Below are 21,258 nucleotides of genomic sequence, written 5' to 3' on the forward strand. Positions count from 1 at the left end.
CGGACATGAGAAAACTAGAAAAAGTTCAAGAGAGGGTGTTACGCGCAGTTTTAAACAACAGAAAAGCTGAATATGGAGAATTCTTGAAGAAGGGGAGTCTACCTAGTCTAGTAAATAGGTACCTTCAAGACATTTTGATATAAATGTATAAGGTTAAAGATTCTTTAACAACTCAGGGCTCAAAGTTTAAATTTGAGTTTGGGAGCACTCGGCTACCAGATGTAAGTTTTTAGGCGCACTGCCGAAATTTTAGGCGCACAGCTGAAAATTTTAGGAGCATAGTTTATAATGTAATATAATATAATGTAATGTAATATAATATATAAGCCAGAGTATTCGTAAGAAATACAGTCTTCAAGCCTTCAAGGAAGCCGTAAGGGGAATTAATATTATGAACCTATTAGATGGATCATACAAATGCAATGCTTGTGCTATATAATAGACTTTCTGCAATGAAATTTATATGCATGTGATCAAATTATTCATATATTTCAATTTTTATATTTTATTGTACATAAATATCCATTAATCTCAATTTTTGTATTTTATTGTACATATTCACATAAGTATTATTTTGATGTATATGTAGATAGGAATTTTCTTTTGTCCTCAATTAGCTTCTTAGCTAAATTTTCCGACACTTTAAAAAAGTACATGTATGTATGCATGTATGTATGTATGTAAAGCAAACGAAAACCACTTTTGTCTACAACTAAAACCGCTCCACAAGTATAGTCACAAGTTGCCATGAAATTGGATCCAACCTAAAGTAATAATCAGTCACAGCTAATATGAGAAGTGTTGTAAGAGATTCCACTGGCTGTTGTTTAATCTAATAAGATCATGCATGTGTATCATTGAAGCTTTAAGATCATTTGTGATGAAAGGGTGTAACGCTTGAGCAAACTGGACTAATCCCTTCCATGGGAGTCAGTCTACGGGATACATGCATCGGTAGATTAAATTACAGTATGACTATTGACCACTGTGTGGTGTTGTGTTCTAAGGTAGAGCGGTTTTCATTTGAGTGTCGAAAAGTAATTGGTTTTGCACTTTCTACACGATGCGATTGGCTTAAAAGATTCGCGCCACCTTTTCATCCAATCAGAAGTACAACCAAAGCCAATTGTGACGCGCTCGCATGCATTTTCCCGCGCTTTGCGTCAGCCACATGTAATTACTTCGAGTTTTGATTGGTTCAATGTATTGTCTGTGTCCTATGTGATTGGCCAGAGTAATTACTTTGGTTTTGGTTTTACGACACTCAAACGAAAACCACTCTAACTCGCTACTCTTTCTTTTCAAATCACACGGGAAACTGGGTCAAAATGCCTTAAAGTCTTTCCTGTCTGGTTACCAAATTTACTGTTGTTACTTTCTTATTTAACTGAATAAGCGTGAAAAAGAAAAGAAGACAACTTGGATCTTAAAAATGTTGGAAGCAAGTCAGTCAGTCTATTGACCTACACTCACCTCTATATGTGTAGGGGAGCGGCGTGCCTTGGCAAACACTTTTTCTCTGATAGCTCTGCGACTCTTTGCAGCCTCTAACAAAGTTTTAGTTGGTACGGTCTTTTGTTTACTGGCAGCCAGTCTACCACTGACATTAAAAGCTGATGGCAACGATTTCCTCCTCATGCCATCTTTTTTATTGTCCTCCTCTGAAGAATGCTGAATTAACAAGATGTAAAGCACAGATAGACATTTCAGACTCAAGGAGTTTGGAAGGGCAAGAAGGTTTCGATGACTTTGCCTATTCTCTTTGAATACGAGACTTAACCAACACATTACTAAAAGATGAGCTTTTCATCAACAAAATCAGCGCCATATAACAAATAAAGATTATTCCCAAGCATTATTAGTCACATATTCACACGATCTGAGACAAAATGGAAAACAAGCGGTTGCTGTTTTTCAAGTTCACGTAAGTGCAATCCGTTTTTCTTTATTTATCTTTTACATTCTCCTACAGTCTAAAGCATTTATTTGGATATTACATTAAGTTTGGTTATCGTTTGCAAATTGCTGAAAGGCATAAACTAGCACGGTGACCAGGCGTCTTATGTCAGCCAATTCGCTCAGAAAATGGGCACCATACATCCCTACTATACTACTCAACGGTTGCAGAGATTGAAGGAAGACATCTTAGGAGAGAATGACTGATGGAAAGGAATAGATCCCGAGCAAATGTTATGAAGAGGAACATGCATGAGGGGGTTACAAGTGTTATACGCCATCTGATCTACCTATTATCCGTGCTGTTAAAATAAACTAGCTAAAAGATGGTAACCAATGAATTAAGAGGACCCTGACTTACCTGTACTGACTGCAGGTTATCTCGCGATCGCATACGTTCAGAAATCCGCTTTACAGGTACTGTGGATGGTTTTCTTCTTTCTGTAGTTTCTACATCTTTGTTTTCTTCTTCATTTGCTGCCAAAGATTCAGCTTGCTTGGGACGTTTTTCGGATTCATCTCTACGCACTGTTTGCTCCAAACGTTGTTTCCATGCATCGTTGTTTTCATCTTTACTTCCAGCCAAAGATTCATCTTGATTTGGGCCTTTCAGGGGTTCATCTTCGTTCACTGAGTGGTCGTCATTCAAAGTATCACCAGCCTGAAGAAGAAAATAGAAAGGCAAACAGTTATACAAGGAAGTCGAAGTACTGAACATATTATGGTTCGTTTTTTTCCCGTTAGGATTAACATAAAAAGAAAAAGAAGTACGAAAACTGTTCAAGAATTGTCGTGAGATTTGCACGACATTTTTGTCGTTATTATTATTTTCTGTGTATATAACCTACAATAGTAACAGTCTCTATGAGTCTGGAGAAACATATTTAAATAAAGAATAAACGAGAGGTGATTGACCAATCTGAGCAAGAGCAGTATCTTAGTCAATTCTTCACAACTTAGACTAGTTGTCCGCTTCACACACCTACATTCATACTGTATAATAAAGTTTTACCTCATGTTCAGCTTCATCATTGTCTGACGTGACGTCGTTTACCGGGCAGTTGTCAGTACTATTTCGTTCAGGTTTCTCGTTATCTCCACTAATTCTTCCACTTGGTCTTTTCTGCAGTCGAACATTTTCTTCCTCATGGTCCGTTGTACTTTCAGAAAGCTAAGACGAGGAGAAAGACCCTTCCAGTTAGGGTTACAATTGAAACGTTCCAAAACAAGACGTGTAGTGATATATCATGGAAAGTCTAAAAAGATGTTTCAGAATTGCTAGAATTATTTTGCCAAACTCATTAATGGTTCATGAAAAAAAAAAAAGGGAAACCAAGATCAAGTATAGGGCATTGAATTTTCTTTGTAGCAATATCGATCACTTCAGAAGTCACACAAATAGCTCTAAAGAGTGTTTTACTCGATATACAACTAAAAACTCGACAGAACCTGATGTTTTCAACCCACTTCTGTGTGTCCGATTATTAAACAGTGGAGGCCCCACAGGTGCAGCTCATCGGCCAGGAATTGCTGGTTTGCAGCTGAGGACACGGCGGCCACCTTGGTTGACAAGAACAAAATTCGTTCCCACCGCTGGGAACGTGACTCCCTTTTCACGCCAATTCTGCCCAAAACAATGTACTGTTTTGTGGTTGCTCAGCAAAATTATTTACGGACGACATAATTGCAAGCAAAGTTTGCAACCGGCAACTGATTAGCTGTCCGTGGGTCGCCGAGTGTACAGGGCTCGAAAAAGAACCTCAACTCCAGCTTGTCCTTTGAACAAGCAGCTCTCACATTTGCTCGACCGACCGGGGCCACTTCCTATTCGTCTTAGGGCGCTTTTCATTTGTCAAAAGTGACCGGCTAGCCAGTATTCCCATCGTAATGCGAATTTCACTTTCAATCAGAACTAACCATCCAGATCAGTCAAATCCTAAATATTATGCACAAAGGAGATGGTTTTTCAGCAAAACCTCCTGGAAAAAGCCTATTTCATTGCCAAAATGTCTAGTCCGGCTAGTTCTGACTTTTGGAAAGCGCCCTTAGCTAATTATTTTGGTAGGGGATGACTTGCCTGGACCCTTGCAGTGGCTGAGTTAATGGGGGGGAGGGGGTGGTGCCGTCTCAAAAAAATTTTTTCCGGCCCTTTGGGCCTCATTTTGGCCTAAACATAACGGGCGGGGACCGGTTCCCCCTGGACCCTCCCCTGGATCCGCCACTGTCTAGCCCATTGGGCGAGTAAGCTTTATAAGTTACTTGCTCAGTAAGAAAATCTACCTGTCCCGAACTACTCGATGGGACTTTTTTCGAGCCCTGGTATGAATGTCAGAATGACATGAAACACTCAACTCGCATTTTGTATATCACCTCTCACAAATTTATAAGTACTAAAAATCTAGTTTAAATTTTCAAACATTGAGAGATTCAAAGCACTAGACATCACCTGGAGTATTATACTGGCAGTTGGCATAACATGTGTCACTTCTGTTCTCTTGGTTCGTATACGCACAGGATTAATTGCTACGGAAGCTTTGTTAGGAGTTGAACTTGCATCTGACTCCCCACCACTGTTTTGAACCCTTTTTGCTGGTCTACCGAATATCTTTGCTAACGCATCAGTCAAACTGGAAGTATGTTGGCAGTGTCAAGGCGTGATACCGATAATCAACTTTGGCTGATAAATGTTACGCATAAGGTCCGTGCAAACGGACGCAACAAGTCCCAACATTGTTGGCCCAACCATGTTGGGAGTTATTGCGTCTGTTTGCACGTAGCTAAACGTTTGACCGGTATCAAACATTGCGTAACAACTCGCAAAAACGCGCAACAACATGCAATAGGATGTGCAAACGCACGCAACATGTAAGGCTACGTGCAAACGAGCGCAACAAGGAGTTGTAAGCCAACAATGTTGCGTCCGTTTGCACGGGGCTAAAAGTTTGACCTGTTTCAAGCTTTACGCAACGACACGCAACAACATCCAACAACATGCAACAGGGTGTGCAAACGGACGCAACATGTAACATCCAACAATGTTGCGTCCGTTTGCATGCAGCCTAACATCCAACAATGTTGGGAAATTGTTGGCCAACAATGTTGTGTCCAGTTACACAGGGCTATGCAAGTGTTAAGCAACGTGCAAATGCAACACTGATGCCAAACAATGATGATGGGAGTTGTTGCGTCCGTTTGCACGTAGCTAAAAGTTTGACCGGTTTCAAACTTTGCGCAACAACGTGTGCAAAAGGACGCAAAGTGTAATATCCAACAATGTTGGAAGTTGCTGGCCAACATTGTTGCGTCCGTTTGCACGGTGCTTTATTCATTACTCTGTAATCCAACATCTTGTTTCGACAAATAGCTAACAATACCCGACGCACTGTGTGGTGACAATTTTTGTCACAGTTACTTCATGACAGAGAAAATTAACGCGATAGAAATTCTCCTCTACAACAAAAACGTACCGGTATGCAAAAGTACCACGCTCGATCCAGACTAAGCAGCTGGGTATGTTCTCAGCATGTTCATAACATTTTGGTCAAACCCCGCCTCAGATTTACTGTAATAATGTTTCGACATGTACAAGTAAAAAAGATAAGTAAAAAGTATGCATGAATCCATAATCATAAATATTGAATACAATAAAAAACTGCTCCAAACGTAATGCTGCGTACAATATTTCCTACATCAGCTTGAAAAAAATGACAGCTAACTTCACATGACTATTTATAGCTGCTACTTGAAACAGAAAATTATCTAAAAATCACAAAATGTATCAGAATGAGTGCAGCATGACATACAAAAGGATATAATCAACATTAAAAGAAATTTTGATGTATTGGCTGGGATTGCGAGGTAGGAAGCATACGAGGTCCGCGGCAGGAACGTTCAGTTTCAATAACAGGGCAACCTCATCGTGTTTGATCTCTGAAACCAGAATGCAAAGAGTTGAAGGTGATTTAACCAGAAGATAATTGTTTTCAATTTCGTCAAATATTTCAATAGGTTCGCCTATATAGTTATATCTCGTAATGGATCGGTTGAATCACCTGCAAGACGATAATCCTCAACGTTGTCTCCTTTTATCACCACAATTTCCCAAGAGCCACCACCTTCCTATTTTAAGAAAGCAAAAAACAAACAAATAAACTAAATTGTGATCAAACCAGAAAAGAATAAAGAATAAGGCCATGCATGTCAGGTGCGACAAGGATATGATGGAGTCTCTGATGGTTTGACACAGAAACCGATGTATTCTTTTTCAGACAGCATAAATATGAGAAATATTTTTTTACGCCTTCTTTATACTGTCTGAGTCTATTTAACACTACATACATAGTCAAACATGTTAATCCTATATATCAAACATTCAAATTGTAGAGGGTGTAAATTGCGTCAAAACCTTTTCATTATCTTGACTGTGTGGCGTCTCCTGAATGACCAACGAAATACACTGACTTCCAAAGTTGAAATCTACCCAAAAGTCATTTATGCCACTATCCACTGGTTTATGAACCTATAAAAAAGAATATTTCTGTAGTTTACAATATTATTACTGTTGCAATAAATTACCTGTTATGTGCTTCTTCTCAATCAACAACAACAAAAAGTATACGAAGCACGCCTACAAAACACTTAAGATTACACACTCCATGAGTTTGCATTGTGCAGAAGTATTAGAACTAAAAGCCGTTTATATCACTATATACCTCTGATGTACCAAACGTAGCTGAATAACAGGGAAGTGGCATCACACTAAAGAAAATACAAAGGAGATACATGTTTTGGATATAATTTGTAATGTGTGCAGTACTAAAGTCTCATAAAAGAATAATTTAAGTGTTAATGCATTAAGCACATATACTAAAGTACAACAATGTTGAGAACACTGATTTTAGATCTACTCAGTACTGAAGGCACTGGGACAAGGGTAAGGCCTTTTCACATGGATATCTAACCCAAGCAAAGCTGTTTTGAGGGAAAAGCCAGTACCTTCATTTTTTTCCCAGCAACTTTAAGACCCTTGCAGCAGCACATAGCATCTGGTGACTAACTGTTGACTAACTATTGACTCTGGGTGACAAAAGACTACTGCAAGACTGATTAAATTGGAATATTGCAGGTTCATTACTTCTGCACAGAGAGAACAGCCTTTAACCCTTTAAGCCCCAATATCCACAAACAAATTCTCCAAACTGGTCTTCATACATTTCATTAAAGAATGAGTTGAGAGAATTTGTTCAAAGATCAAGGCATATTCTCTTTGGTAATCATTTTGTCAATTCTCATAACTGTATCTCTTGACAATGTACGATATTGTCAGGAGAAAATTTATGTTGGTCACTATTGGGACTTAAAGGGTTAACAGTGATAATCTCAGGAAGAAAAGTTGACATATTTGGCAACTGCAACTTGTACCTGTCAGATGATTGCTAAGGTCATCACAAAAGAAACTATTCTGCCATAGTCAACAAACTACTATTTTGGCATCATGACTGAAGAAAATAAGATGGCTTTCTTTCTAAAAACAAGCATCAAACTGGGCAAAGTACGCCAGAATGGGATAGTGGTAAACCAAAGTACTTTGAATGAATGGCTAACATATCCAAAATTCACCTCAACGTTTCCTAAATGCTCATAATCATAAGTTGTTCTTTGAAAAGATACTCAACACATATAATTAAATGACCTTTGCACTCAAGTGTATAACCCTGTCCTGGAAATTAAAAGAAAATTCTACTAAATACCTTTGATGATTCTGATTGAGAGTGTTAATAAAGTTGCGACAGCCCTAAAGTGAGCAAGAACAAAAAAACTTGTAAATCAGACATTTTTAAAAGTAATTTTATAATAATTTAGTATACTTAGGTCTGTCATTAAGGGCCAGGGGCTGGGAATTATCCTCAGGTGCTCTGAGAATGATCCCTGGTTACTTTATTAAGAAACACAAGGAAAATATATAGAACCAAAAAGGGCCCCATGTCTGTTCATTCCCTGATCAACAATTGCATTTACCCATCAACTTGCAATCATAGTTACAGCCCTGATATTAAAAGTTAGTGTACACATGTATGATGATACGAGTCAATTGAGGCATTTTTGAAATTCATATAATCAGACTGGAATTGCTCAATCTATATTTATTTCACTTGACAAACCTACTTCACATTAAAGAATTACGCTTGTAAATACATTCATTTTTTACTCACTGCTTCAAATTCTTCATTGAGGATATCACTAAAAGCCTGAGATACTGAGTCAATGCGGAAATATTCCTTGGCCTTTGCTTGCCTGATATCACATGGAATTAGGCGAAAGACAAGTTCTACAAATGCTGCTTGAAATTCAAAATCTGTAGAATAAAAGTAAGATGCCAATACACTGAGAAGGAAAAAGATTTATTTTTTCTCCCTGGTAAATACCTAGAAAAGAGACTTTCCTAGAACTTTCATTCTTTTGCATTTTGTCCATTGATCTTTATACCATAGTTAAATTCTAAAACAAAGTGATGAGGAAAGCATCAACATTGAATGTTAATACTTACCACCTGCTGAGACAAGCATATCTTCCATTCTATTTTCTCTAGAGAAAGTAATTTATGGCATAAGTTTTGTCTTTGTTTGGAACTGTGACTGAAATATAAGTATTTGGCTTGAGCCTTCAAATTATAAGGCTACATTAATGCAATGCTGACACTTGATAATACGTTCTAAGTTAAGGGGATGTAAAAGGTGTGATAAAAATGTTCATCTAGGTCAGTTATCAAACACAACTTAACTCCATGTGCACTCAAAGCTCTCTCTTAAAGGACAAATTTTTAAAGAAGGAGGCTTTACTAGAGGCCACACCTTAATAAAACGCAAAGCACAGTGACAATATTTCAATGATATCCACCTCAGGAGGTCTTATTTTATGCTGTACTTCTTTTTGATAATGACTTTGCTGGGTTCTAATGTTCTGTTTCAGGGATAAGTTAATGGCTATAAATTACTGAAAAGTCAAAAGTCAGTTTCTTGAAAACTTACAGTGTTAAGAAAGAGGGAAATTTAAATATATATGTATATATACATCTCTTCCTTAATGATTGATGGTGATAGTAGGAATAAGTCCCTTTCTTTATCACTGTAAGTTTCTTAAAACTAAACAGTTATATTGACTGATATTCAGTATCAGTTTTTCTCTCTCTTAACACTGTAAGTATAGTCCTTAATTGTTAGTGGTGGTATCTTAGTTGTGGCACTCTACTGAATAGTGCTGTACAGTGGAACCAGGTTAATAATTGGACATGAAAGGGACATGCCATATAATGTCCGTATCACCTGGATGTCTGGCTGTCAGAAAGAAAGTCACAGAGACAGGTTTTATCCATATGAAGACTCAAGTTAACATGGTTTCAATCAGGAGTACCTTTTAAGTCTTGTTCTTGAAAAACGACAATGGAATCTGGCTTTATATTGATACTTTTAGTTTGCGACTCAGCCAGGTGGACTAAATGTTAGACCAGTCCTTTGAAAGGTCATTTGCCATTTCTGTACACATTGTAAGGTTTCAACAGGTAAGATTTTCAGTCATTGACAGTGCACAGATCAACAGTGTCCATGAAGCTGGGTTGACAGTACATGGCACTTTGTGACTCTGTTTTTTCACATTGTTATGAAGTAGTATATGATTTAAAATTTAAATAATTTTACAAACTATTTTTAAGTTGTTTAAAAAATAAACAAACATACATTTCTTCAACTGTAAAGTTAGGGTGCTCTTTTGGTTGATCCAGATCTTCAAGGATCAAATTTGTCAGCTTCAATATCTGAAAGTTCAATACATAATTAATAAAACTTTATTTAAATTGACCTGTTACCCAAAACAGCTTGAGCAGACTTTAAAAAAACTTACATCAAGTCTCAGAGGAAAGGTGGTCCTTTTATCACTCAAAATGATGATGGCTTGAATCAGGACTGGAAGCATTTCAAACAACTTTGTCTTGCCTTGTATGAAAGTAAAATATATGTAACATGTAAAACAATTTTCAAACATTTCTTCCCTAAATTCTACACGCTAGTAAGCAAATGAGTAATTCATTGATCTAAATTAAGAGGGTTTTTCCAGGTTTTTTGTTGCCACTTAAACAAATATACAATTCAGTAATGAAAGCTTCAAATATCTTGTACCTTGACAAGAAACAATGATTCAGGTTAATAGTTTTAAAAAGAACACAAAAAAGCAATCTTTTGACACAGTTTTAAAGGAAAAAATATGGATTGAATCTATTTTAAATTCTGTTGTCTCAGTGTATTGCTGTTTCCTTTCAGACTTTTTCTACCATGTCAGTCATGAACATGAAAATTGTAAATCAGGTATTGCTAATGCTTATTTACTAATAAAATAGGAACAAACTGGCAAGAAAACAATTTGTTACTGGCCAGCATATATTTCTCAAGCATTTTCAGAATTCATGCATTTAACAAAATTTAACATAAGAATATATCAATTCACCTACCAGTCAAAGTGTTTTCGCATAAAGCCTGTGAAAATATTAAAAACCAATATTATTTATCATTTAACAGTCAAGTACATACCTCATTAAACGGACTGTACTGATCAATGAATATTCTTTTTACAATGAATTCAATGCAGGATGCATAATGTTATATGTACGTGCAACACATAAAAATTTAGCTCAGATAATGGTCTGACGTTTAATAATTACATTTGAGCCACTGCACTAGTGGTGCCAATACTTACATTCAGAAAACCTGTTAATGAAAGTAGTAGATCTACAGCATCCGGTATGCACACAACACCTTGTTCAAGAGACGCAGAATACACTTCAGGAAAGTAGCAAAAAGAAAACAACAAGCACATATACCAAAGGAACAAGTCATTAAAATCTATTTTCTCACTTTAAAAGCATATAATTATTAGAACTTTAAACAGATAATAGTATTACGCATCAAATGGCAAAAAATGGAAATCTTCTTGCTAATTATTGAAATACATCAAGACTCAAAGCTTTGAATGGTATGATTAAATGAAAGTCCAAGCCAAAGAGCTGGTCCAAAGTTGAGCTGTCTGGGTTGAGTTCTGTAAGTGCATCAGTTATATTCTTGAAACAAGCAGATAAGTAAGCTATGTGTCCTGAAGACAGTTCCTGCAAAAATGGATACTTATCAGTAACAAGAATAGGACCTGTACTAACTATGTTGGAGCTGAATTTTCACATTGGGGAGTTTTAGGGAGCTGAGTTCTTACGAAAACTTATTTTAGCATATGGTATATTTTGACCTAAATTATTTTAATGTTCATCTGTAGATTAGAAAAAAAGTTGATAATATTAACGTAATGAACAAATATATAACAACACTGAGACCTGAAATATAGGTTCATCATTTTAATACTGGAGTTAAGTGAGCGATCAACTATAAACACCACACCAAGTCATATATGTACCCACCACATTTACCAGCAAAATCAAATTCCACTTACCTATGGCATTGACTTAATTCTGACAGACATCTGGGTTCAAACCATACCCACTTAAACATACTACAGACAATATTGACATCAGATTATTGGGTTTCATTTATTTGAACTTGATACAGTTTCTTTTAAATGTCCCTTACCTGCCTGATATGTTCACAAAAGTCAAAGACTATTTTTTTCTCAGGATTCTCTAGAAGCTCTTTATAAATCTTTTTAAATTTATTCTGCAAAATAAGAAAGTAATAACTTTGGGTCAGTTTAAAGCATAAAACAACCTCCAATTAAAATAATCTAAGTTATAAATTAATTGTTTAGGAAAATAGTAAAATCCTGTGGCATGCAAGGAGGGATAAAAGGGATGGTCATATGATGAAGTGATCTTCATTTTACATATAAAGTGAATTGGGAGACTTAGTATAAAGTATAAACATTGGTAAAATAAATATTCTGTGAAATAAAAGATAAAAAATGGTCTAATGTGATCTGTAAATATTTTATGAATGTTCTATGTCATGTAAGTCTCCTGCTAACCAAAGCTTACCATGATGAGCATCCATTTACATTTTTCTTCCCCTGCTGGTCTTTATAACTTCAGGCGGCAATTAGTATGTCCTAATTTTGTTGTCTTTGTTTTTCTTCCTATATTTTGAAAATGGCATTTGGTAATTCAACTTTCAGGGAGCATTAATGACTGATATTTGGCCAAAAGTATTCAAGTTTAAATCACACATATTTCAGGATTACATGTAACTTAGCTATTAAATAGGTTAAACGTTTGTCTTCAGGAAATTTTGATAAAAATCAGTTCAGTGGAAGTGTAAGCTTTTCAAATGGGCAACGCATAAGCTTAACCTTTTCCCACAGAAGTTAAACGCAACGGCAACAACAACAACAACAACAAAGAGTGAAATAGGTTAAGATTAAGTTAACATGTATTAATCCAAACAACTGTGGTAATGAGATGCAATTTTAAATTAGAAAAATTTTTACACTTCATGATCATAAATGTAAATTCGTGAAACACTTTTATAGCAGAACCAAGTAAGCTTAGATTTTCACGTAATAAAATTGCTTCATAGAAACATTTCTCAACTAACTATCTTCAGTTATTTCTTATGTCATTTACTTCCGGATCCCTAACAGATGACATTCTTATATCATGGCCCCCCTTACAAAAGTTTTGATTTGCTATCAGACATGATATGAACATCCCGGCCATGCCGGATCGATTTTTATCCACCGAATAATTGCAACAAATTATTTAGAGTATTACCTTACTTTACCTTGATTCTACAAGCAAATATATTTGTGCTTACCAGTCTTTTCTCCATAAGTAAGAAAAACGCTGTTTTCCCGAGGATTTAGTAACTAAAAAGTTGATTTAGACGAAATTTATAGATCCAAGGCGTGCGACAAACAACTGAGATCACTGACATGTACATGCTCGCAGGAGAATTTCCCGCCATACAATGGCATACCCATATTTGGAGAAGCTCATTCCCAGGTCCCCCAGGAAAAGTGTTAAGGGCCGGTCGTAAGGAGCAAAACTGATGAACCCTTCTTTACAAGGACTGCAAGTTTTGACATCAGGTTTTTCACAATACTCGGACTTTTTAAATTAACGCTCCTCGTATTTTGTTGTCTTCGAAAGCACCGGCGACAAGAAACAATTGGAAACCGAAAAATATCTAAAATGAATGAAAATTAACGTAAAAAGGCTTAGCAAAATACAAAATATCAATCCATGAGTTTTTCAATTTAGGTCAAGAGCGTCTGATTCTAAAAATGGAGTTAAATTTCATTTACTCACTCACTGCTCCGATGATTTATTCACTCAATGAATCTAGTAAACGCTGTTTGCAGTGAACAATGATCTAAACCGCAAATACCGAGCATACAAATTGATAAAATATAATGCAGAATCGAACAACTATCAGAGCACCACGCAGAAATTTTCAACAAAAGGGTCAGTCTTTTTTTTTTAATTTGGGGAGAACAGGAGCTATGACGACGAAAAATACAAGGTAAAGAACTATTGAAAAGATCGTCGTAGAGCTATTAAACAAATCGAAGAGGGACAACAGGTCTCGCATGATCACCGCTCTTCGTATATAACTGAGACATGCAAGGGTGATCCAAGCATACCATGAGAGCGGTGCAAAAGTAATTCGCCCAGAACACCTTTGACGCCAATTGTCTCCGATATAAGTCGATTCGCCCAACTATGACAGTCGATATCAAATGGTCAAATCTCTCGTAACGAAAATTTCCGTGGGCGAAACAACCAATTCATGGCCCACCTAGTCTAAACGGTACCCGTAAAGCATTTTTTTTCGGTCCGGAAACAGGAAATTACAAAGTACAACACCCCAAAAAAGTAAATATATTTCACTTTTATCTTTCCTTTATAAGCCAAGTACATCATCTTTTCTTTACAATTGACTATAATCTCTAAATTTCCACCTATATAAAAGCATAAATATTATAATATCAGCCCAAGTGCTCGCGAAAGGCAGCATATTTTGTTAACAACTCCATATTTTTGTATCTTACATGTATTCGAGGCTATGAAATTTGAAACGAGAAATATTACCCTATCTTGCTGTAAATTATACTCTCAACATCTTTTTGAATACCTTCTAAATTTCAAAACATTTGAACGAGAGACCCCACCATAATAACCGCTATTGCTTGTTCTAGTACCCTCTAAAGATCGATCTACATCAACTGTCGAGTGTTAACACTTGGCTTCATTCTGTTTCCACCTTGTTTTTAGAGCGGTTTTCACTTGACTGTCGTAAAACCAAAACCAAAGTAAATACACTAGCCAACGATAGGGCGTAGTAAACCCAAAACCAAAACCAAAACCAATCCCTTTCGACAGTCAAGTGAAAACCGCTCTATAAACTGTAGTGCTACGTGTTTCCAGATATCTATTCATCATTTGGTTAAGATCTTTCCGGTATACAAAGTCTAAATTGTTTCCAGATTCTTTGGTCACGCATTTAATCCAAGTTTTCAGCTCCAAGGAAGAAATGTTACAACTGTCACGTTGCATCGCTATTGTCAGAATCGTCCTCTTCTTCTCCCGGTCGAGCGTCACTTTCCAAAGTTCCAAACTCCTCAAAATCTTGATCCTCTTCCAAATCCACGGGTTCAGGCCTCGCTCCATCAGGTTGCAGCAGTCCTACATGAAAATAGTTTGTTAGTTTCCTGCATACAGTCCTCAAATTCAGGTCAACTAGCCAGCAGTGCAATTTTTTTTTCTGGACATAGGGGCATTCCAAGTGATAGCTTTACGGTCACTCTGTTGATCGCACTTTCTATTGCCCAATCTTTTTCTGCTTAAACAATCAAAGATGGCGACTACACTTAGACAATAGTGAGCCACTGCTCGCCGCAAACGGGCTCAATATCAGACAGTGTTCATGTATCCTCTGTCTCATGATAGTCACTTTGTTACTGACCGCGACGATTTCAAACACCTAGAGACACCATTTTCAGGCTTCTTTACGCAATTGCATAAATTGCGTTCATTGCGACGATCATTTCTTCATTTTCATTTCATTTCCGCACTTTATATATGATTTATTCATATATCATTAACACTCATTTCTTTAACGAGAACATATGAACCCACAATTGACCTGCTCCCAACGTCAGTGGCTTCATAGCTCAGTTGGTGGAGCATCGCACTGGTAATGGCGAGGTCACGGGTTCAAACCCCGTTGAAGTCCCGAATTTTTTTTAAGCTTCTTTACGCAATTGCATAAATTGTGTTCACTGCGACGATCATTTCTTCATTTTCATTTCATTTCCGCAGTTCATATATGATTTATTTCATATATCATTTACAGACACCATTGTGTTAAGTAACTGGTGCATTTCGATCCTAAATTACGGGTTTGTATCTCAAGAAGTTTCAAGAGTTTATACTTGATAAAGTTCAGGTTTGACCACTGCCCTTGCCATTTCAGTGGCTATGGCGGGCTTACATTTATTTCTATGCAAGTTAATGCCACGCCAAATCACGTACCTTTTCGTTTTGATCCACGAGCAACTTTGGCCAATTTGCTGAATATTTTTTTCTTACTCTTCTTCTGTTGATCTTTTGGTTGCTAAACAATAATTGAAAGATATTACTACTAATATTTTGGGAAGTTATATAAGAGGGTAACAGAGTTGGAAGGTTGAAAAAATTTGAACTTAAATTGATTCTAAAAGAATTGTAGCTCAACTTACTCTTACACTCAGATCGTATGCAAAGAAAGCGAAACGAACTAAACTAGCTTCCATCAACCGACGGAGCCAGATCATTTCACTATCCACACAACGTACACGCTACTCAGTAAAACACTTCCAAACCAATTCGTTAGCTTTGACACAAACATAGGAGTTCAGTTTCCTGAGTAATGAAGAAACTAGTATAGTATTCATCCCTCTATCAAAGTATTTTGTCACCACGCGTATTTGCTCGTGTACACCTGGTTGAAGACATATATTGTGTTGCAACGTTCACTGCTACGGCAGAACCGTGTACGATCATAAATAGAGCTGTGATACAACGCTCTGTGTGAGGAACAAACTTTCCATGTGAAGAATTGGAGCGATTCTCGACTTAAACAAGGGATACAGTTAGAACCCATGTATAAGAACCTAGATTTTTCCAACTTAGCCTACATAGGTTCTTATAGAAATGGTATTTAGTGGGATTTTAGGCTACTTAGATACTTAAATAGGTTCTTAATTTGATAGGGGCACCAGCGATCAGCACCGATAACTACTACAGGGCATACGTGATACGGAATATGTTACTGTATTAAATAATTGTCTAGAGTACAATTTAGATGATAACCATACAGTAATTTTATCTTTCCAAAGTACTAGCATGCATATCTTTCTCGCTGCAGTAACCTTAAAATGCTGTGTTACATTTTGAATCTTTCTGACTGAAACCTAGACTTAATTTTCGGCTGTATTTTCTTCTCTGTCTTCATTTTTGTAAAATAAGAACCTATTGAAAATTTTAGGCTAAATAGGTTCTTAAGAAAAGGGAGTTTAAAATGAAAATTTTAGCCAAACAGGTTCTTAAATTTTAGGTCAATCTTATATGTGTGTTCTTACTGTATTTGCTACCGAAATTAAAGAACGACCCTTTCTTCCTATGAGATAACTCTTGCACACTTAAATAAAATAGGCTATAGCTGGTTGAAAAATGATTTAGCTAACTTACAAAGCCTCCCAGTAACATCCGTGCCTTGTCTTCCTCTCTAAAGGAAAACGGGAAAATGTAAATGACAACATAGCAGCTAACAGGTATAAATTTGGTGGGAGCATGGGGCGAGAAGGACTCAGTGAATCAAAGGACCTCGCCAAGAGAGTTGGGTCTCGGCTGATCGACAGGGAAGGGAAGGTAGAGAATAAAGTCACTTCACACTTCCCTGTCACGGTATCCTAACTTTCATAACCGTCCACTCTTGAGCCGCACTAGTTTCACTAGCGAAGTTGAGTGAGAGTAGGAGTTCAGTGGTGGATCAAGGGGAGGGTCTCTTGCCACCCTTATTTTTTGACCAGGCTGAGGCCCGAAGGGCCTAACAAAATTTTTTTTGAGACCAAACCCTCCACCCACTCCTCCCTTATCTGAAGGTCTGGATCCGCCACCGAAGTCGTAACCAGAAGCGTAGGGCTTTACGATCTAGTGATTCCGGCGTTCTGATAACTGTATAGTCTACTAATTACATCCAGATTTATGAGGGATTTATGATTATCACTAGCTCATAAGCGATATTATGAATCCGCTTTTAAGTTGGAACGGCTTAAAAGCCGTTCCGACTCCAACGACTCCAACTCCGACTCTGAAGCCAAGAAGCCAAGACAGAGAAGCCTGTTCCAGGCGTTCAGATAGTAGAGCGCCAGCAAAAAATTGAGGAGGGAAAAATAGTCTCTCCTCGTTTTTTTTCTTTGTCAAGCTCCTTTTTCGCTCGCCGCTCACAATTTAACTCGTTCCCCACCTTCTGAACGCTTGGAATAGGCAAAAAACAGAGGAAAAGTATACTAGTCAAGTCACTTATCAGAAGTGAGAAGTCGAGCACCAAAACAGTGTAAACTAACTTGGCCTGAGACTTGGATTCCTTGGTTTCGGCACCGTGTCCGCCTGCAAGATGAAGCTTCTCTTTAATGGCCTACAAAATAAAAGACAAACGGCAGGATTAGCTGAGTCGGTAGAGCGATTGACTGCAGAGCGGGAGGTCACGGGTTCGATTCCCGGGGCCGCACTAATACTCAGGGTACTTAGAAATGAAGCTACTACCTTTGCCATGCGTGCAAACGGCTACACTTCCGCGTGGCTTGGATAACCACATAAAATGGCGGTCCCGTCTCCAGTAGGAGAGGTAAAAATAGTGTCCTCAATAAGTACTTTCGTGCTAAATGCATTGACCCTCCAATAAAGTAAGTGCATTTTCAAAATACTTTCCGAACCATTTCAGGTTTTATAATACTTTAAACATACACATCACTAATTACATCAACTAATGTTCATTTCTTTTAAGGTCATCCTCAACCCCTTCGCGAAGTCACTATAATTCATATATGTTCAAAGAAACGTTTTCCGACTTCTTCCTTTTCTTTTCACCACGCAAGTATCGGAACTGTTGTAAAAACTCTTATCAATGTGTTTGTATGAAAACAGGATATGCAATATCACAAAACAAAGAAAAACGAGATTAATAGAGTAGAACTGACAGTCACCTCATCTTTACGGCCACTTGCTTTTGAGCCGATGTGTACATTGACTCTTGTTTTAATTTAGCCTACATGGGTATGACAGGCGCAAGAAGGGGAGAGGTGGGGAGGGAAGAAAAACTCGAAAGGGAAACGAGGGAATGGGAGCGCCTGCTGTTAGCCCACCCTCCACCGCTTTCGACGCCTGCCAAGCAGGCTACTTTTCATCTCTCCTTAACGGCTACCTCCCTAAAAAGGCCAGTTATCGCTGTCCCGAAAGTGGCTGTGGTGGAGAGGCCGAGTGTGCGAAAGTGCGAGAAAATGATTTTCGATTCGTTTTCTACTAGGAGTTTGCTTTGGTTTTAAATTTCTGCTCTCTAAGATTTGTTATGAAAACTCACGCCAATTTTCTAACGCGCGTGAAACTGAAAACTATCCTAAACTATTGGCAGCTGTTGAGCTGTAGGCCTGACCTGTGATACCAGCACATCTTTACAGTCTCTCTTCATGGCCATCAGCAGATCATGCCATGTCCACGTACGGTTGTGATACTCTAGTGTTGGGATCACCAGACTAAAGTTATGCACGTCCATGATGTTCCGGTCTTTCTCACCCTGCCAAGATAGGAAAACAATTCTCAGCTTTAACTATTGCAAAATGACCCAAAACACAGGAGATGAGGAGTGTGCCTGTTGTGGCTTCTTTCTTGCAAGGTTTTAGTCAGTATTGTAGATCCAGATCAGAAGGCAACAAAATCAAACAAGTAGCCTGCGTAGCTATAGTGAGATCAGAGTATGGAAGTGCTTTCCAGCGGTGCAAGGAGCCAACTAGGAATTTTCTGCCTGCGGCCTTACTGCTAAAACAAAAGCACTCGTGTAATAAGGCACTATTGCGCGCTACATTCTGCCTGCTAAGAAGGCTAACAAATAAGTCACCATCGCTAACTAAGTTCTAAGCTCGAATATACCTACGTTCATAACGAATAAATAAATGCAATCTCAGCATTTCCCGATATGCTTCCATTGACAGAAATTTAGAGAAGCACTAAAAAGAGCTGTTTACTTCTTCTTGCATCCTGAACATTGAACATTGGAGTAAAACAAGAATCGAAGAGAAAAGTGAAACACAAACCTTGTAGCTCACAAGTAAGGACACTTCAGGGATCTTTACATAGATGAAAGTGTTATTTTTAGAAGCTCGTTCCTGTAAGATTAAGTGAAAGCCAAGGTAAGTGCTTACTGAGTCACAGGGATCTGCATAAGGTGCTTTTTTCGACTGCATGTTTGTCAATTATCAGACCGTTTACTGGTACATAGAAATTTTGAACCCTTCCCCAGAACAAAGACACAAAAGGATCTTGCTGAAGGTCGTTGTATATGCGTGTAAAGGCCGATACACACGAGGGGTTTTGCTCCGGGAGCAAAGCTCCTCCGTGTGTACCAACGATTTCATGGATATATTTCATCCTCGGGAGCAGAATTTCCACCCCGCAAAATGCTCCACGATATTTAACTGGTTAAATATTTGGGAGCAAGCGCCTCCCGGGGCAAATTGAACGAGCTTGAAAACGCTCCCTCGTGTGTACTGACCCTAAGATGGTGGTGCAAATCTCGGAAGTATCGCAATAGTATTTGTAGAACCTGGAACTTTGCAAGTTTTGCTACGCTACACTGAACTTTAGCTAAATTATGATGAATACACAAAACGCCAAAAATTGAGATTTAATGACGAAGGACTGTGTTTGTTAAAAACCTCACGTTCATAAAAGGAAAGAAATCTCACCTTCATTTTGTCTAAGTCATCATAGTCACTAATTCGTTTGTAGAATGTACTTTTCTTCTTTGCCTGCCGCCGGAAAAGAAAATGAGCACAAAAGTAAGTTCAAGATAACAAAATATGAAGAGCAATCAATAGCCGTGAAGTATGTGGAGTTGAGAGCCAAATTTCCTGTGATAAGGATATTGACAATAGTTTATTTGTTGCCAGACATCGTTCGCGAAATCAATGTTAAGTTGAACAGATTCAGCCGAGGCTAAGAACGAAGCTCCAATTATTTAAAAAACATTGCAATAAAAAAAATCCAATGAGAGTTCAGCCTGCTATCAGTTGAAAACTGGAAATTTGTTAGCGGTAAAACTTCACAAAAACACGTAACCTCGACGGGTCGACACCTGAGTCCGCGATACGGTCATATGATACCGGTCAACGGATACCCTGTTTTGACTACAACATGGATGTGTAATATCAGGTTGCAGGCTCCCACACTAGAGAAAGTGTAACATTTCACATTGGTTACCCTATGGTGCCGACGGACGGGCAGGCGGGCGAGTGGACATACGGTCACGTGACTACCAAAATTTCTTGCACGGACAGGAAAACAAATTCTCTTAGCTATGGGGCTCCGCGGGCACGTGGACCTCCGCTATAAAGACTCTTTTTGGCTGCTCTGACATTGACATCTTAGGTCATCCAAGAACCCAGAATGAGTTTGGGAAGAAGATTTTTGAACGCCTCATAACACTTACTATACTTGTTCTTGTCCAAAAGAATAACTTTACTTTTGTTTTAACTTCTCTGCATTGGCCACCAATAAACCTTGTTCCCAGGGTTACTTCTACTCGTCCCCGACGAGAGGAGAGAATCCTGGGTACAAGTTTGGTCAGTTAACTTTGCTGGTGCTGCCAAGGTGGCTGTTGTGAAGAGGCATACAATAAATAACAAACAGCACCAGAACACTGGTGTTGCTCCTAATTTTGAAGCTTTATACAAAATGCTACGAAAGACTGTTTGACTGGGACGCAATGCTTAAAATTTTTTACCGGTTTTTCTTTGTTTGCTGGTGATGATGGAGGAGAATCTGTGACAGTCACGCCAGATTTGGATGAGGCAGTAGATAGAGAGCTTGGTGATCTCTTCAGTGAAACAGTTTTACCAGTGGGAGATAAAAGGTCCTGGAAAAACAAGATGAGCGAAAAAATTTAGAAGTTATGGGTCAAAAATATGCAATCCTCAATACAATGGTAAACGTCCTTCGTCAACTAGAAATTCCCTGCTGGAAACTGATTAAAGATGAACTGAGCTATACTTGAGCGTGGA

At 38.0% G+C, this 21,258-nt stretch overlaps 2 protein-coding genes and 1 long non-coding RNA gene across 3 annotated transcripts in view; all 3 read right to left on the reverse strand.

The window, feature by feature from the left end:
• Positions 1-712: 712 nt before the first annotated feature.
• LOC140953260 (uncharacterized) lies at positions 713-10,528 on the reverse strand. The gene is made up of 15 exons (XM_073402759.1): positions 10,457-10,528; positions 9,853-9,944; positions 9,690-9,766; positions 8,504-8,541; positions 8,169-8,311; positions 7,707-7,750; positions 6,669-6,714; positions 6,362-6,475; positions 6,009-6,075; positions 5,760-5,886; positions 4,403-4,583; positions 2,969-3,127; positions 2,318-2,617; positions 1,474-1,671; positions 713-832 (listed from the first exon to the last, which is right to left on the reverse strand). The coding sequence occupies exons 2-15, from the start codon at positions 9,922-9,924 to the stop codon at positions 713-715; spliced, it is 1,686 nt and encodes a 561-aa protein (XP_073258860.1). The 5' UTR covers positions 9,925-9,944; positions 10,457-10,528.
• A 453-nt stretch (positions 10,529-10,981) lies between these two features.
• LOC140953107 (uncharacterized) lies at positions 10,982-12,076 on the reverse strand. Its single transcript, XR_012167443.1, has 3 exons — positions 11,981-12,076; positions 11,580-11,663; positions 10,982-11,107 (listed from the first exon to the last, which is right to left on the reverse strand). It is a non-coding gene; the product is annotated as an uncharacterized lncRNA (long non-coding RNA).
• A 1,757-nt stretch (positions 12,077-13,833) lies between these two features.
• The window catches only part of LOC140953093 (bridge-like lipid transfer protein family member 2), a 54,781-nt gene continuing 47,356 nt past the window's right edge, over positions 13,834-21,258 (reverse strand). The window contains 8 exon segments of the mRNA XM_073402591.1: positions 13,834-14,626; positions 15,476-15,557; positions 16,673-16,709; positions 17,551-17,621; positions 18,636-18,776; positions 19,294-19,365; positions 19,945-20,007; positions 20,982-21,113. Of these exon segments, the coding sequence (XP_073258692.1) occupies positions 14,487-14,626; positions 15,476-15,557; positions 16,673-16,709; positions 17,551-17,621; positions 18,636-18,776; positions 19,294-19,365; positions 19,945-20,007; positions 20,982-21,113 (738 nt within the window). The 3' untranslated portion in view covers positions 13,834-14,486.

Source organism: Porites lutea, chromosome 11 (assembly GCF_958299795.1).
Source record: "Porites lutea chromosome 11, jaPorLute2.1, whole genome shotgun sequence".
In the NCBI taxonomy this organism is placed as follows: domain Eukaryota; kingdom Metazoa; phylum Cnidaria; class Anthozoa; order Scleractinia; family Poritidae; genus Porites; species Porites lutea.